This window comes from Cajanus cajan, chromosome 1 (genome assembly GCF_000230855.2).
Source record: "Cajanus cajan strain Asha chromosome 1, NIPB_CcT2T_4, whole genome shotgun sequence".
Classification (NCBI taxonomy): domain Eukaryota; kingdom Viridiplantae; phylum Streptophyta; class Magnoliopsida; order Fabales; family Fabaceae; genus Cajanus; species Cajanus cajan.
The window spans coordinates 3,878,909-3,896,985 of NC_138517.1; the positions used below are offsets into that span (position 1 = coordinate 3,878,909).

General features: G+C 31.2%; 1 protein-coding gene across 1 annotated transcript; it reads left to right on the plus strand.

The window, feature by feature from the left end:
- The first annotated feature begins 1,732 nt into the window (after positions 1-1,732).
- On the plus strand, positions 1,733-7,939 carry LOC109788897 (uncharacterized). Its single transcript, XM_020347756.3, has 6 exons — positions 1,733-2,606; positions 3,108-3,328; positions 4,661-4,949; positions 5,030-5,115; positions 5,188-5,279; positions 6,978-7,939. The coding sequence occupies exons 1-6, from the start codon at positions 2,307-2,309 to the stop codon at positions 7,223-7,225; spliced, it is 1,236 nt and encodes a 411-aa protein (XP_020203345.1). The 5' UTR covers positions 1,733-2,306; the 3' UTR covers positions 7,226-7,939.
- Positions 7,940-18,077: the final 10,138 nt, after the last annotated feature.

The window sequence follows — 18,077 nt, forward strand, 5'->3', positions numbered from 1 at the left end:
TATATCTTAAATTAAAATATTTATTTAATTTATTAATTAAAAACTTTGCCCTAACAATAAAAAGCGATACAAATTTCTTACGTGTAAACTTTTAAACAAAAAGGTTGTTATTAAAAAATGTTATATCTAAAACTTTTTACTATTTATATATTTAATAATTAATTTTATTTTATAAATTTAATTCTTGTAACATGAATTTTGAAAAGTTGTAGTTAAGTTCAATAAATTATATGATGTTGTGTAGATTATTGTTTTGTGTTGATGAACTTTTGTGTCTAAAATTTTTTATGAGTTTAAATAGTTTTGGGGTTTCTCTGGATAGAGATATAGTTTGATCCTGAAGAAGAAGACATATAAGATTTATATTTAGAATTGAGCTGCATAAGTTTTGCTCTTAATAAATTTAGAGAGAGAAGTGCTCTGGTCTGTGCATCTCCTTCTTTTCTGAACCTTCTCTGGTGAGATGATTTTTTTCCCAAAGTCTTACCTAAGTTGTTTTGTTTGTGGATTTAGGTTAGTAGGAACATTTTTTTTTAATCAAGTTGTTGATCTGCTCAGAGTTGTGTTGCGATTCTTTTTTTTCTTCTTCTTCCAGCAATAATATTTTGTGTCGCATATGTGATTTTGGCTAAGTTTCAAGTGAATTGAACAAAAATCATGATCTACATAAGTGCAAAACTTGCGTCGCCCAAGCGTGTCTTCATAGCATCGAGTGCAATTCCAACTAAAGGCCTATGTCTCAATTCATGTTGAGTGCAAGATTGGTGGCGGCACCGGACGTGAGGAAAAAAGACTCGTCTTGAATTGGGATAATATCAAACATTGTTTGAATGACATTGGGCACGAAAGCACTAAAAGTCTTGAATTGGGATAACATCGAACATTGTTTAATGACATTGGGCACGAAAGCATTAAAAGGTTTCTGACTTTGTGACGTCAAACACTAGTGGAGTGGTGCCTAGTGTGACTAAGCCAAAACCCTCTATCTAGACGACGTTGAGTACTAATATGATAATGTCAAGTTTGAGTTAGATTGAGACTCTTTACTTAAAATGAGGTTAGACATAAAATTTTGAGTTATATTAACAAATAATTAAAAATGAATAATATCTTAAGTTCAAATACTTAATAGTAAAAAAAAAAGGACCACACTAAAGAAATAAATTCATAAAAGTTATTTAAAAAATTAAAAGCAATTATTATTACTTATAAAAGATAGAAAAAAAAATAAGTTATCCATTAATAATATAATTACAAATGATAAAAATGACAAATTAGTTTATTTTTACATAAATAACTAAATCAATCAAAGTAACAATTATTTTTTTATTAATTAACAATATTTACTTTTAGTATATTCCTTCTCACAAAGTCAATCCATTTTAAGAATAAAATTATTTATAATATAAAAATAAAATTATACTTTCAATTACAATTCTATATTTTCAAGTTTTTAATTAAGAAATACAAGCACTTAACCAGCTAAAAACTCTATTTAGTTAACCGTATTTTACCTCTCAATACATAGTCATTAAATTGAAATGAAAAAAAAAATAGAAAAAATATTACTAGAGAAATAAAATGGTAATAGTTGCATCCTAGGATATGTACCAATCTCTCAACTAATTCATAAACTTATCCAAAGTGTTTATATTAATAAAATTTTGGCAAGATAATCATGCTCCTAACCCCACCAAAGGCATAAAAAAGGTAAAAAATAAAAAAATATGATATTCTCCCCTAACTCGTCACCAAACTTTGTATGCACCCATTCTTCTCCGTTGTTCTGTTCCACTGTGGCTGGCTGAAGAAGAAACTTTTCTTTCCTTTCTTTCTCTCTGTTCATTACTTAACGCATATATTCCTTCAAATTCATTCCTCATTCCACTTTCTCTCACCCAATTGATTCCCTCTCTTCTCTTTCACACATTCTCTTTTCATCCCCCTTTTCTTCACGCCAACTCTCTTCTTGCTTTCTTTCTTCTTTAGAATCTCATCATCACCCCACTCTTATTATCTTTCAATTCCAAATTGGTGTAAAACTCACTGTTCCCTTCATCATCTGTCTACTCAGAACATTTTTTCTTCTTCTTTTCAGTGTAGAGTCTAGAAAGAAAAGAACCTTAGACTACATGACCCACTTCTGATTTCTCTTTGTTTTCATCGTTGCTCCTTGGAAAAACTAAAAAAGTCAAGATTTTTTAATCTGGGTCTTGTCTTTTTTTTTTTTTTTTTGTGTTGTTAATAATTATACAATATTTTCCTTTATTTTCTCGGGGAAGTTACTTTGTTGAGAGTGTTGGAAAATGTTGGGGGCTGCCTTGCAATTTGGTGTTGTTCGTGGTGAGGATCGGTTTTACATTCCGGTGAAGGCGAGGAAGAACCAGAATCAGCGGAAACCGGTTCAGAGAGAGAAGGGTGGTGAAACTGAAAGTGCTGATTCAGTTTCAAAGAAGGAACTTGTTGCTTCTGAGAATGGGAATCCCAATGAATCTTCACACTCGTTGAACAAACCATCTTCTTGCCCTTCTTTAGAGGCTGTTAATAACATTGATAGGTTTCTGGAGTCAACAACTCCTTTAGTCCCAGCTCAATATTTGGCCAAGGTTGATCTCATCTTGTCCTTTATGCAATTGAGCTATCTATTATTGAGTAATGGTTTTTACTTTGTTGGACTTGTAGGATACAATATTCTCCATTAAATGTATGTCTTTTTTGAATGAATTACAATATTGATTTTGGTTAAAATTGATTTCGAAGTGAAGTGGTTTATGTTTGAATTTTTTTTTCCTAAAATCAAGTTAGTAGTAAAGTTCAGTATAATAAATTTTATCCAACGCAAAAAGCACTCAAAATCAATTTTAGACTAGGAATAACATGTTACCCAAAATCACGGTAGCTGTTATTTAAAAATGATTTTGGATGATCTAACATGAATCCCAGTATGTACTTACTTTTGTTGGTCTGTTTTTCGGTATGTAACTGTTGATGGAATGTTAGTTCTTGCAGGAGTAGTTTACTACGTTAGCCACAAGATTGATGAATTTCATCCTTTTTTCATCCAGCTTACTTACTTGGGACTTGCTTTTATTATGTTGTGGTTGCAGAAAACAATGAGAGGTTGGAATTGGAAGACTTGTGATGTGGAGTATCAATCGTACTTTGCTCTTGATGATCTCTGGGAATCGTTTAAGGAGTGGAGTGCATATGGAGCAGGAGTCCCTTTGGTACTTGATCAAAGACAATCTGTTGTCCAATACTATGTTCCTTATTTGTCGGCTATTCAGCTATATGGTCAATCAGATAAGAAGGCTAATGCTAAGCCAAGGTATTGGCATTTCATATGTAGAGCCATGCTTTTATACGTGTTTATGAATTCGCAACTTTAAGTTGAGACTACGTTGTGCATGTTTGGATTGGCTTTAGATGCCTTCCAAACCCACGTTTAATCAAAAGCTACACATTCTTGTTTCCTATATTTGTGTCTCAGAAAGTGGGAATTCATGTTTGCCATGATGCAAACGCTTTCCCAAACACGTCGGTTTGCGTTTCCCAAACATGCCAGTTGACCCCTTGAAACGTGGTTGTCGTCTTTCTGTAATATGTTTGTTCTGTGTTATAGTTAAATTCATTTTATTATGTGCTGGATTATGTTGGTGGCTCTGGTTGAAAGGTGAAATCAACAAAAGTTAAATGCATTTGTGGTTTTTAGTTTTTGTAAAATGTGTGTTGTGGATATCAAAAGTGAAAGACTTGAAAATAGTCTACGTCCAAAATCGGGAAGTAGGATAGGAACTGGTTATTATAGTGAGTAAGATGGATTTAATTCTGATTTTTCTTTACCATGGAAAATTGGTTATCCTTGCATTGTAAGAGATCACAAATCCTTTTGCAGTTACCACTATATCTCTTTATACAAAAATTCCGGCCCAAGAGTAGTAAGGCAATTAAAGCTTAAGCTTTAGGAGTTAGGCCTACCAACAAAAAATTATTTTCTATTAGTTTTTATAAAATTAAAGGTTACACATGTTGACAAAATTTTCATGTTGGAAAAAAGACCTAATATATATCTCTTTCATTTAAAGAAAAAAAAAAATCTTAAAATTTGCTTTAGGTCTCACTGTTGGTGCAGCCCTGAGCCTCTAACAATCTTCCTTGGATTTTGTTTGCTTCATTTTTCATTCCCTTTTTGTTGTTTGTAAAACAACATTCTTTAAGCTGTAAATTTAAATTAAATAGCTGTTGAGTGTGAGGTTCTTGAAGGCAGGCAGCATTTGAGGGAATATTGAAATTTCTCTTCTTATATTTGAACATATATATATTTTTTTTCCGTGTGGTGCTTCATGGATCTCTCTTGTGCTATGTTGAATTGGTCTTTTGATACTACCAATTGGTTTGGCTTTTTTGTAAACCATGACTATTTTTAATCTCAGTTATTGAAAACCTTTTAAACATTGTATTCTTTCTTTATTCTTCCCCTGTTCTGGCCACTGATTCCTGTATAGTGTCAATATGGTTTTGTATAAGTGAACTTACTGTTACAATTTTCGTTGTATGTTAATCCATTGCTGCTTCTATGCCATTATGAATTTTAATTTTGCTGAAGAATGTGCTCTTGTGCTTTAGTTTGTAACCATATCTCATTTTGTTTTGTCATTAGGTACAGTGGCGAAGATAACGATAGTGATTACTACATAGATTCAAGCAGTGACGGAAGTAGTGATAGTGAATTTGGAAAAAGGACTGAACTTTCTACAACACAAAAAAATAGTCAATATCAGATAGGTGATGCTTTGTTTCAAATGAACAGGTTGTCTGTATATGATAAACACAGTACAATGCAAGAGGGATTTTCGAGCGATGATAGTGAAACTGGGAATCCTCAAGATCTTCTTTTTGAGTATTTCGATCACACTCCTCCTTATAGCCGTGAACCATTGACCGACAAGGTTAGTACTGGTCTCAATTAATGCTTGTTTGGCTTATTTGCAGTTAATTTGAACCGTCCATATTTATCATGTTTGGACAGATACTTGATCTTACACGCCACTATCCTAGCCTCAAGTCACTGAGAAGTTGTGATTTATTGCCAGCAAGTTGGATGTCTGTAGCATGGTGAGAATAACTTGATCTATTGCTTTAGTGTTGTATTTTTTGCCAACTAACATTTTTAATGGCATCTTTCAGGTATCCTATATATCGAATACCCACTGGTCCAACATTAAAAGATTTAGATGCTTGCTTTCTTACATACCATGCACTCCATACACCCTTGACAGGTAATAATCATGGATCTTTTAACCCTATGTTTGATCTGCAGTGGCATTGTAGTTCTTGTTTATCAGGATTCGGCAATTTAATAGGTTATTATTGTTGGATGTACACACACTTTTAGTGTCAAGATTCAGCACTCATTTGGGCTCATTATTATTAGAGTTACTAATTCATTTTAAACTTTTTTCCTCTTTTCCCATTTACCACATCTCAAGAACATAAAGTTTACCATAAAAGAATATTCTTTTTTTTTTTATAGTCAAATATGAAAGATGGTCCATCTACCATAGTATATCAATCCCAGATGGTGGCGCTTGGCAGCCAATCTAAAAAATGTTATCGTGGCATAGCACATAGAGGGATGGTCATATATTGAAATTTTTTATTTAGATTAAATAATTGTGCTACACAAATATAAATGCTAAAAAAAATAATTCAAAATTAAAGACAAACTCGTAAGTAGTAATCAAAAGTCATATATATAGGTTTAGTGCTAAACAAACACATTATGCGTACAAGGAGTCAAGTGAAGGAATTAAACATACATTTAAGCCTATGAGGAACGAGAAGCAGGAAGAAAAAGGGACAAAGGCAGAACCATGAATAGCTTGAGACCTATTAGAAAAAGGCTACACCACTACTAAAGAGAACAGAAACTTGTGAAATAGAGGATGTGAAGACTTAAAGAAGAATGGATGACTTGGAGGAGAAATTCAGCAGGGCTGGTAAAACCTGGGGCTTGGCCAGAATAGTGCTGATGAGCAGTTGGTCTGATGGGATTTGGTCGAATTGAAGGTATGAGACAGAATGGGTTCCCATCCAAAACCTTTTGGACCCATTTAATCTAAACCAAACAAAATCCCTGAAATTTGCCTTTGCTACATTAGGGTTGAGGGCAAAACTGGGTTTCTAAAAGTATATCACACTTCACAGTTTCTGCTGCAACCTCCACCAAATGTTGTGATTTTAGCCTTTTAGACAATAAAGCTGGCGATGATGGCTTTGCTCTGTTAATACTGTTATGAATTGCACACTATTGACCACTATGACATCTACACCGATGGCACACATTCTCTGAATTAAGCTTTTATTTTTCTATATTTCCTTTTATCTGACCTTAGTAAGCGATGCCTCAACTAACTCTTGTAAATAAGGATATCATATTCTGCTTTATGTGCTTGTTTGTGTTTGAAATGAGCAAAAGAATTTAAGATGGATAACATGTGTTTAAATATGATAACATTGTTAGAGACAAGGATACATATAAAGAGAGATCCGTCGTTGTTAGTTCCTGGTTTAGAAAAATCTAGATACACATCACTTTACAAATTTACAATCCCATTGTTCATGCACGCCTGCTCAGCTTAGGTGCTAGCATATGAATGAAGTTGTGCATAACTTTTGGTGGGAACATCTGTACTCAAATTATGTAGTTGCGAATATATTTATTGCAGGTGTTCTACATTTCCTCATCTTTCACCTTTTAACAAGGAACAATTTGTTAGAAGCATGGCACTCTGAAAGACATAATTTGAATTGTCAAATAAGAACAGGAAAATTGATTCTAGTCATAGATTACTTGCTGATTGATTTTATCTCAGTTTCTATATATAAGCAATGGTTTATTGCAAAAATGTGAAGATGATTACACTTTATGAGCAATATTCATTATTTCTTGAACTGTTTTTAATTACATTTTGCAGGAAATGGAGGTACTCAGGCTCCAATTTTGGTTTATCCTAATGACATGGATGGTGTACCAAAGATTTCCTTACGAATTTTCGCAATGGCTTCTTATAAGTTAAAGGGATCTATTTGGATGCAAAATGGAGTTAGTGAGAGTCAACTATCAAATTCTCTCTTGCAGGCTGCAGATAACTGGTTAAGGCTGCTTCAGGTGAATCACCCGGATTATCAGTTCTTTGTTTCGCATGGCACATGCCACAGGTGAACCAGATGACATGACATTTCATTCATTACATTCTTATGGCTAAATCTTAAAAAGCTATTAGCCTTAAATTTCTGTGTTCATTGCTCAATGCAAACTTGGTATCGTCCACCCATCTAGAGACTGATGGAGTTTGGACTTCATGTGGATTCCTGTTACACATGCATAAGCAGCACAAAAAGATGAGCTGGTCTCGATTGAAGAATGAAATAGAGATTGCTAAAGTGAAAAAACAAAAAAGAAAAAAGAGAGATTGCTAAAGTGAAAATAACAAAAAAGAAAAGAAAACTTGTTTTGTATGGAGAAAAACTGTCACATAAGAAGAAGGCCCTAATGGAAAGGGAGGCAAAAGCTAAACATACAGCAAAAGAGGTTCACAAGGAAGAATATATATGTGGGATTAACCTATATGGTCCCAGTTTTTACTGCTAAAATAATGGTTGAGTTTTTTAGACAAACATTTACTAGTTGTTATGTTGTGATCTAGAAAAAGAATGGGTGAAATGTGTAGATTTTTCTGTATAACAAGGTACAATTTTGGCCCTATGTCAGTGTATCTGATGAACAACAGTTTGGTACTTGGGGGAGAAGAAATTAGAAGGTAATGTACAATATTCTACCATTTCAAGTAAGTGTTGTATTGGAGATATTAATAATTGGCTCAATTTAAAGCTTTAATGTTCGGAAGAGTATGAAAATGGGGCTCTTTCAGTGTCAGTGGCATGTTTGGTTAGGATTTATTAGGGAGAGATATTTTTTTTTTCAAAAGGTTTATTTACAAATGTTAGAAGAAAATAAAGCCCTTGTCATCCAATGGTCATAACTTGGCTATTTAAGCAAGGAAAAATTTGAAAAACATTGTAAAAACTAAATAATGGAGTGTGCATGTGAATAGGCATATTGGAGTGTAAATAGTCCCACCCAATGAGATGATGGTACAGTTTTCACAAAGTAATTACAAATATTTTGGTCAAAAAAATTAATGCAAAAGATAATTTGAAAAATATTTTATAAAGAGAGAAACAAATTTCTTATATAATAGTCTTATATACAAGGAGTTTAATATTTTCTAAGCAAATTAAAATTTAACTCGATAACATTTGCCAATTTTTAAAGTTAATTTTTCTGTGGATTATTGACGTAAAACTTGAAATTTAATTCGAGTAATGACAATTACCTATAATATATGCATCTAAGTTTTGTCAAACGATGCCAACATCAACCTTGTGATTCTTAGTCGGTGGTCATTATATCTCAAATGAAAATGTATCCTAATGAGCATAATTTGCGATATTGGGGGGTTGACTTTTGTAAATCAAGTAACCCAAAAGAGTATTACAAAAGTTACTTCTTGAAATAGATAATATTGATGAGAGTTTTGTGGAAAAGAAATTAGTAATATTATTGAATCTAACAACATAGTTGTATTGATTTTTGGTTGAATGTTACTCATTATTTTTATATTGAACCGGTGGTATTTGGAAATTATATTGAACTGTAACTAATATTGAGTCAAATCACATGGACACATCGAAGGAGATTACATAAAAATAGTCAAGTTCTTTATTATTTGGACCAATAAGAGTTGGTGCATTTTAATTTTTTAATGACCATGACTGTTAGGGAGAATCATTTTAATTGTGAGATTAATAGAAGTAATTTGCAGTCACTGTATAAGTGATGACTTTTTAAAACCTATACAAAAAGTTGGTAAAGTGACTTGAATATAATGAGTGAGTGCGTGTTTGGATTTGTGTTTGTAAAATTGATTTGATTAACGTGATTTTAAGTAAATGTGATTTTAAAGTAACGTGGTTTTTGTTTGAATATATTTATAAGAAAATTGATTTTCATATTAAATGATGTTTGGAAAATGGTTATCAAAATTGATTTTAAGTGTGTAGTTACTAAAATGAATTTTAGATAATCGATGATGTTTTTTGTATTGTAATGTATTATTTTTAATTATATATCGATATATATGTATATTATTAATTTTATAACATGTTAAAATAAGGGCAACATGTACATACGCAAGGAGAAAAGAAATTAAATAGGTGAAACAAAAATTGATGAGAGGAATTTTTGTAGAATAGAACCCTAAATTCAAACAAAGATCAATTAGAACATTTGTGAAAGAAATCAAATTAGATGAGATGAATCAAAACATTTATAAATTAGGTGAGAAGATTCAAAGTAAACATTAAAGTTTCACGAGGGTAAATGAGGAAAATCAAACACTCACTTACCAAAGTCAATTTCTTCGAAACGTAAAAGTAATCTTCACCTAGCTTTGACCAAAATTAATTTTCGTTAATAGAATTATGTGAAGATGAAAAATCTAAACATACATAAAGATGAAGAATCACATTTTCGAAGGAGAATACATGCATGGGACCTTCCAAAAGTGCATTCAAATGCACACTCAACCTATTAAACATGTGACAAGTTAGGATAGGATAGTTTGATTTATTGTGTTACTTTTTCTGCTATTTTTTTTTTTATTTTTTGAATTGAAGTTCAAAATTACTCTAAATTAATTTTATTTCACATTTTTTAAAATTTCCTCTCATTCACACTTTTTTAAATTAAAAAACATATTAATCATTTTTCTCTCATACTTTGATAAGTAAATTTGTTATTAATTTATAATAAATTACACTAACTCTTTTTTAGATTTCGTCAATTTTTTTCTATCTCTATACTAACTTCTTTAATTGTTTAGATAAATATTATACATCCTTTATACACTATACTAATTTTTATTAGTTGTTTGAAAAAGATTACATTAAGTTAGAGTTTTTTTAATATTTTTTATTTTATAATTTGAATCTATTTAGAAAGTTGATAAGTTAGATATTGTTTTTTTTTTGAAAATTGACTTGTTGTCACATACTTAAAAGATATGGATTGCAAAGATCTACTTTTTAATTATGACCCTTCTAGGGATACTTCAAAGCAATTATTGGATGCTATGAAATATACTACTAATTCAATGGATTTTGTTTGAGTTCTCATGACTATGATGTTATTTAGTTGGTACCTCATTAGTTGCAAACAAAAAAACATTTGGAAGATGCATGGGTAAGCATAATGGTAACCCCTAACAATGTCGTATTTGTGAAACTCAACAAGGTTTGAGTATTGGTCAACAACAATTAACAAGGTGTCTCCAAGTAATATATAGAGCTATCAAAATGGGCTATGGCTTGTGGGCCAATTCGGTCCACCTTGAAAACGGGCTAGATTGAGCCAAAATAAATGAAAATTTTATGGTAAGTGCGTATATCTAAAACTTGACCCACTCGGGGTAAACCTGTAGTGGGTTAGGCAACCCACTAGCCCATTCATTTTTCTTGCAACGGACAACATAGTGGCACACACACATGACACACCAAAGTCCAAATTCCAAAACAAAATGGTCAAAACCCTATTCTAGCAAGGACCAAATCGCCCTCCACGTGACCATGCCGAGACAAAGTAGTTACCCTACAAGCACCTCTACCACGTCAACTACATCATACCCTAACTCCACCTCCACGCCTCTTGCCCCCTCTGCAAGTTTCTCTTGGAGGAAGACCAACAACTTCAGCTTCAGGATCAGGCCGTTGTCACGAAGATCCAGAGAGAACTCATTGTGCGCCTCATCATGGACCTCATCAAGGGGAACGAGCCTCATGTTGCGGTTGCTGAACCCTACCTATAAGGTGCTCTCTCATTTTCTTCTCTCATTTTCAATGTCATAACATTTTCTTTAAAATCACCATGAATTTTGTTTTGAGTGCAAAAGCCTTTTCTATGGTTATTTTAACCCTTAACTTCAAACAATAACTCTTTTCCTTGATTTTTTTCTTGGTTCTTTAAAGTTCATGTTATTGTCCACTGTGGCTCTCTTGGTTTCCCTACAAAGGCAAAATATTTGGTAGCTAGTGCATTAAATTTAGTTATGGTGTATAAACTATAAATTATAATGGTGTTAGTAATTCATTTTGTAATGAGATTTTATTTTGCTTATTATTCCAATTGGCCAATAGAAATTTTAGTTTGATTATTATTCATTGAACCTTAAATCCAAAATCCAATTATCTCATATTAGGTGAAATGGCAGAAATAGAGTATGCATAAATCAAACTGGAACCAACTTTAAATAAACAATGAAATTGAGTTGTGCAGACGTAACTGCATTATGAGTAACAAGAAGTGAAGTGCAAACTATATTACTTATTTTAATCTTTGAGATTAATTTTAATGCAGTGATTCAATTTAGATATAATTTTTTAGATTAATTTTATTTAAAAAATATTTTTAATTCTATGACAATATAGAATTGAATGACATTAAATTTTTTACATTATTAATATATTTCATGAAGTTTTTTTTTGTGTTTTCCATGAAAAAATTATAAATATGATGGTATTGCTTCTTTTATTATAACTTTGTAGAGTTACCATTGAGGCATTGATTATTGATCATTATTAGATTGCTGAATTTTCTAGCAGTTGTCTTCTAGGTTATTCCAATAACAAAATTTGAATTTTCTAGTTATTCCAATAAAAAAATTTGATTTGTGTCTTCATTTGTTGATTTTTTATTTTGTTTTTTATTACATTACAAATTTGCATTTATATATTGCACATTTATGTACTTTTGTAGTTTTTCACCTTCCACGTATGTGTGTTGGATTTTATTTGCATTAACTTGGAACCAGACCTTCAATTCACATATATTAATAGTTTAATACCTTGCTATATATTATTAATGCCTTGATATATATTATTACTAGTGATATATTGGTGTTGATTGTATGGGTAACTTTCTTTTTATTAATGCTTTCAATATACATAATGAAATTTGAAACCCATGAGCAAATTATTGATGTTGGGTTAAATGAACAACTTTGTCCTTTTATTAAAAATATTGATGATTTTAGGCCAATTAAGAAACCTAAAACAACCACATCTAAAGTTTGGGATAATTTTACTAAACTTGGGGTAAAAAATGGTGAAAAAAAAACTAAATGCAACCATTGTGGTAATGAATATGTTTGTGGTGGTGTAAAAATAGGAACTTCATCCATGTTGCGTCATTTGCAAAAGTGTGACATCTTAAAGAAAAAACAAAATATGCATAAATTGATCAAGTTGGCAAGTTGAGGTTTAGAAAAATAGGAAAGTGTTTTCCATAACTTTGGACAATGCAAGTGCCAATGACACAATGGTAAATTTCATGAAAGCACACTTTAATTTGCAAAACAGCTTGATTTGTAATGGCTCATATTTTCATGTGAGATGTAGTGCACATATATTGAATCTCATTTGTGGATTTTTTATTTTGTTTTTCATTACATTACAAATTTGCATTCATATATTGCACATTTATGTACTTTTGTAGTCTTTCACCTTCCACGTATGTGTGTTGGATTTTATTTGCATTAACTTGGAACCAGACCTTCAATTCACATATATTAATAGTTTAATACCTTGCTATATATTATTAATGCCTTGATATATATTATTACTAGTGATATATTGGTGTTGATTGTATGAGTAACTTTCTTTTTATTAATGCTTTCAATATACATAATGAAATTTGAAACCCATGAACAAATTATTGATGTTGGGTTAAATGAACAACTTTGTCCTTTTATTAAAAATATTGATGATTTTAGGCCAATTAAGAAGCCTAAAACAACCACGTCTAAAGTTTGGGATAATTTTACTAAACTTGGGGTAAAAAATGGTGAAAAAAAACTAAATGCAACCATTGTGGTAATGAATATGTTTGTGGTGGTGTAAAAATAGGAACTTCATCCATGTTACGTCATTTGAAAAAGTGTGACATCTTAAAGCAAAAACAAAATATGCACAAATTGAAAATATGATAATTGATCAAGTTGGCAAGTTGAGGTTTAGAGAAATAGGAAAGTGTTTTCCATAACTTTGGACAATGCAAGTGCCAATGACACAATGGTAAATTTCATGAAAGCACACTTTAATTTGCAAAACAATTTGATTTGTAATGGCTCATATTTTCATGTGAGATGTAGTGCACATATATTGAATCTCATTTGTTGATTTTTTTGTTGTTTTTCGTTACATTACAAATTTGCATTTATATCTTGCACATTTATGTACTTTTGTAGTCTTTCACCTTCCACGTATGTGTGTTGGATTTTATTTGCATTAACTTGGAACCAGACCTTCAATTCACATATATTAATAGTTTAATACCTTGCTATATATTATTAATGCCTTGATATATATTATTACTAGTGATATATTGGTGTTGATTGTATGAGTAACTTTCTTTTTATTAATGCTTTCAATATACATAATGAAATTTGAAACCCATGAGCAAATTATTGATGTTGGGTTAAATGAACAACTTTGTCCTTTTATTAAAAATATTGATGATTTTAGGCCAATTAAGAAACCTAAAACAACCACATCTAAAGTTTGGGATAATTTTACTAAACTTGGGGTAAAAAATGGTGAAAAAAAAACTAAATGCAACCATTGTGGTAATGAATATGTTTGTGGTGGTGTAAAAATAGGAACTTCATCCATGTTGCGTCATTTGCAAAAGTGTGACATCTTAAAGAAAAAACAAAATATGCATAAATTGATCAAGTTGGCAAGTTGAGGTTTAGAAAAATAGGAAAGTGTTTTCCATAACTTTGGACAATGCAAGTGCCAATGACACAATGGTAAATTTCATGAAAGCACACTTTAATTTGCAAAACAGCTTGATTTGTAATGGCTCATATTTTCATGTGAGATGTAGTGCACATATATTGAATCTCATTTGTGGATTTTTTATTTTGTTTTTCATTACATTACAAATTTGCATTCATATATTGCACATTTATGTACTTTTGTAGTCTTTCACCTTCCACGTATGTGTGTTGGATTTTATTTGCATTAACTTGGAACCAGACCTTCAATTCACATATATTAATAGTTTAATACCTTGCTATATATTATTAATGCCTTGATATATATTATTACTAGTGATATATTGGTGTTGATTGTATGAGTAACTTTCTTTTTATTAATGCTTTCAATATACATAATGAAATTTGAAACCCATGAACAAATTATTGATGTTGGGTTAAATGAACAACTTTGTCCTTTTATTAAAAATATTGATGATTTTAGGCCAATTAAGAAGCCTAAAACAACCACGTCTAAAGTTTGGGATAATTTTACTAAACTTGGGGTAAAAAATGGTGAAAAAAAACTAAATGCAACCATTGTGGTAATGAATATGTTTGTGGTGGTGTAAAAATAGGAACTTCATCCATGTTACGTCATTTGAAAAAGTGTGACATCTTAAAGCAAAAACAAAATATGCACAAATTGAAAATATGATAATTGATCAAGTTGGCAAGTTGAGGTTTAGAGAAATAGGAAAGTGTTTTCCATAACTTTGGACAATGCAAGTGCCAATGACACAATGGTAAATTTCATGAAAGCACACTTTAATTTGCAAAACAATTTGATTTGTAATGGCTCATATTTTCATGTGAGATGTAGTGCACATATATTGAATCTCATTTGTTGATTTTTTTGTTGTTTTTCGTTACATTACAAATTTGCATTTATATCTTGCACATTTATGTACTTTTGTAGTCTTTCACCTTCCACGTATGTGTGTTGGATTTTATTTGCATTAACTTGGAACCAGACCTTCAATTCACATATATTAATAGTTTAATACCTTGCTATATATTATTAATGCCTTGATATATATTATTACTAGTGATATATTGGTGTTGATTGTATGAGTAACTTTCTTTTTATTAATGCTTTCAATATACATAATGAAATTTGAAACCCATGAGCAAATTATTGATGTTGGGTTAAATGAACAACTTTGTCCTTTTATTAAAAATATTGATGATTTTAGGCCAATTAAGAAGCCTAAAACAACCACGTCTAAAGTTTGGGATAATTTTACTAAACTTGGGGTAAAAAATGGCGAAAAAAAAACTAAATGCAACCATTGTGGTAATGAATATATTTGTGGTGGTGTAAAAATAGGAACTTCATCCATGTTACGTCATTTTCAAAAGTGTGACATCTTAAAGCAAAAACAAAATATGCACAAATTGAAGTTGAGGTTTAGAGAAATAGGAAAGTGTTTTCCATAACTTTGGACAATGCAAGTGTCAATGACACAATGGTAAATTTCATGAAAGCACGCTTTAATTTGCAAAACTGTTTGATTTGTAATGGCTCATATTTTCATGTGAGATGTAGTGCACATATATTGAATCTCATTGTTCAAGAAGGTTTGGGGGTGATTAGTGGTGCTTTGAAAAAAATTAGAGAAAGCATAAAATTTGTAAGAGGATCAAAAGCTAGAAAGATTGCTTTTAAAGAATGTGTGCTTCAAGTGAGGAGTATTGATACTAAGGTGGGTTTGAGAATGGATGTGCCCACTAGATGGAATTCCACTTATGTTATGCTTGATGGTGGAACTAAATACAAATGTGCATTTGGTTGTTTGGCTATTCGAGATAGGAATTATGTTCATTACCCATCAGATGATGAATGGAATAGGGCTGCAAGAATGTGCGAGTTCTTGAAGCCTTTTTTTGTCATGACAAATTTGATATCAGACTCCACTTATCCAACATCTAATCAGTACTTTATGCAAGTTTGGAAAATTGAAAAGTTGTTGTGTGAATTTGTTATGTGTTAAAATCTAGTGATTAAAGAGATGGCTTAAAAAATGATGATTAAGTTTTCAAAGTATTGGCATGACTATTGTGAGATTCTTGCCACTGGTGCTATTCTTGACACACGAATGAAGTTTGGAGCTTTTCAATTTGCTTATAGAAAAATTGAACCTTCTACTTCTGAAGAAAAATTTAGTGCTTTGCGAATAAAATTTATGAATTGTTTGAAGAGTATGAGAAAGTAAAGTCAAATGCTTCAACTTCTAATGTGTCTCTTCTTCCACCACAACCAATTTCATATACAGATGATGAGCAAGTACTTGGTACCTTTGATGCAAGTCAATAATTTTTTAAAGTACTTCATTTAATTTCATTTTTATTTAGCAATTATCATTGAATATTGAATTTCTTTTTCCTTGTAATGTCTTAGGAATATTTTGATTATTTGAGCCAAAATGTTGTTGTTAGATGTTGAGCCGAAGTTTCAGGAAAAGTTAGATGTGTTAACTTATTGAAGAGATAGTCATGATTGTTATCCAAACATCTCTCGGATGGCTTGTGATGTGCTGAGTATTCCAATCACTACAATTGCTAGTGGCTTTTATCCTTGGGTCTCGGGTACTAACTAAGTATTGCTCTACCATTCTTCCTGAAAATGTAGAGTTACTCATTCTAACTCAAAATCGGTTGCATGATTTTGAAGAATTAGGTAATTTTTATAATGAGAAATTTCTTATTTATTTTTACAATAGCTCATCCTAACACTTTTTTTTTCTCATTTGTAGATGGAGATAAAGTGGATATACAAAGAGAAGAAATTGTTATTGACATTTCCGTGCAAGACTCTAATTAAGTTTATTTTGCAAGACTCTTGTATGATAAAACATTGAAACTTTTTATTTTGGAGTTTGGACTTTGATTATGATTTGTAATTAATTTTGGATGATGAAGCATTGAAACTTTTCATTTTAGAGTTTGACTTTGATTATGGTTTGTAGTTAATTTTGTATGACGGGATATTTTAGATTTTTATCATGGTTTGTATTTAATTTTGTATGACTTATGACTATTAATGATGCTAATTTTATGATTGTTATGTTAATTTATAGTTAATTTGTTTATGTTACTCAATTCCTTCCATTATGTGTCAACAACTTTGGAATTGCAAATATGACACAATGCCCATGGTGGTGGTGAGCAATTTTAATGCCTATTTGTTTCCATAGAAATAGGTCGGTGGTTGACCACCAAATAAAGCTACTATGTCTCATTTTAATTAATCTATGGCTTAATGTTGCTTATATGGTTTAGGTTTTAAAAGACCTTTTTTTGTACTTGGAGGGGAGAGGTGTGAAGGAAAGGTTGTATAGAGTTCTTGGAAATTCTAAATGGAATTTGTCTTTTCAACAATCATCTACTACTCATTTGTCTAGTTTTAAGTATGACCATAAGTCTATTCTTCTACGACTAGCACCGAAAGTTCACCAACAAACTTGTTGAAAACCCTTTTGATTTTTTGTTAATTGGTTGCTTGATGAGACCTCCCATGATATTGTTCAAGATGCCTAAGGATCTAATCAAGAGCGGAGTAATGTTTAATGCAAATTTTATACCTTTGTTGATAATTGGAATAAGAATTGCTATGATTTTTTTTTCATGGAAAAACACAGATTTTAGTAAGGCTTGAGGGAATCAATTATCAACTAACTATGGAAGAGAACTGTTATTGTCAAAAGGCACAAAAGAAGTTGTGGCATGATTATGACTCTATTATTCATAATGAGGAACTATTTTGGTATCAAAAGCTAGATGTGACTAGTTCAAATTTGATGATAGAAACACAATTTTTCCACACCAATATTTTGGTTAGAAGGAGAAGAAATATAGTGGAGGCTTTGGTGGTTGATGATGGTGAGTTATTATTGATCAAGAACATATTAAAAATATAGCTAGAGATCATTTTAGAGCCTTATATATTATAGAAAGTATTGCAAATAATTGGGGAGGTTTCCCTATCTCAATTTTGAGGGCGTCCAAGGGATCAACTACCATTCTCAGATGTTAATATTAAATATGTAGTTTTTAATATGGGTATTTTTAAAGCTTCTAGACCTAATAGACTTTAACCTATCTTTTTTTAAATAATTGGGATACTATAGAAAGGTCGATTTG

Coding starts and splice junctions, on each gene's coding strand:
- LOC109788897 (XM_020347756.3), top strand. CDS start 2,307: ATGTTGGGGGCTGCCTTGCAATTTGGTGTTGTTCGTGGTGAGGATCGG. Junction 4,950..5,029: donor GTGAACCATTGACCGACAAG/GTTAGTACTGGT, acceptor ATGTTTGGACAG/ATACTTGATCTTACACGCCA. Junction 5,116..5,187: donor AGTTGGATGTCTGTAGCATG/GTGAGAATAACT, acceptor GGCATCTTTCAG/GTATCCTATATATCGAATAC.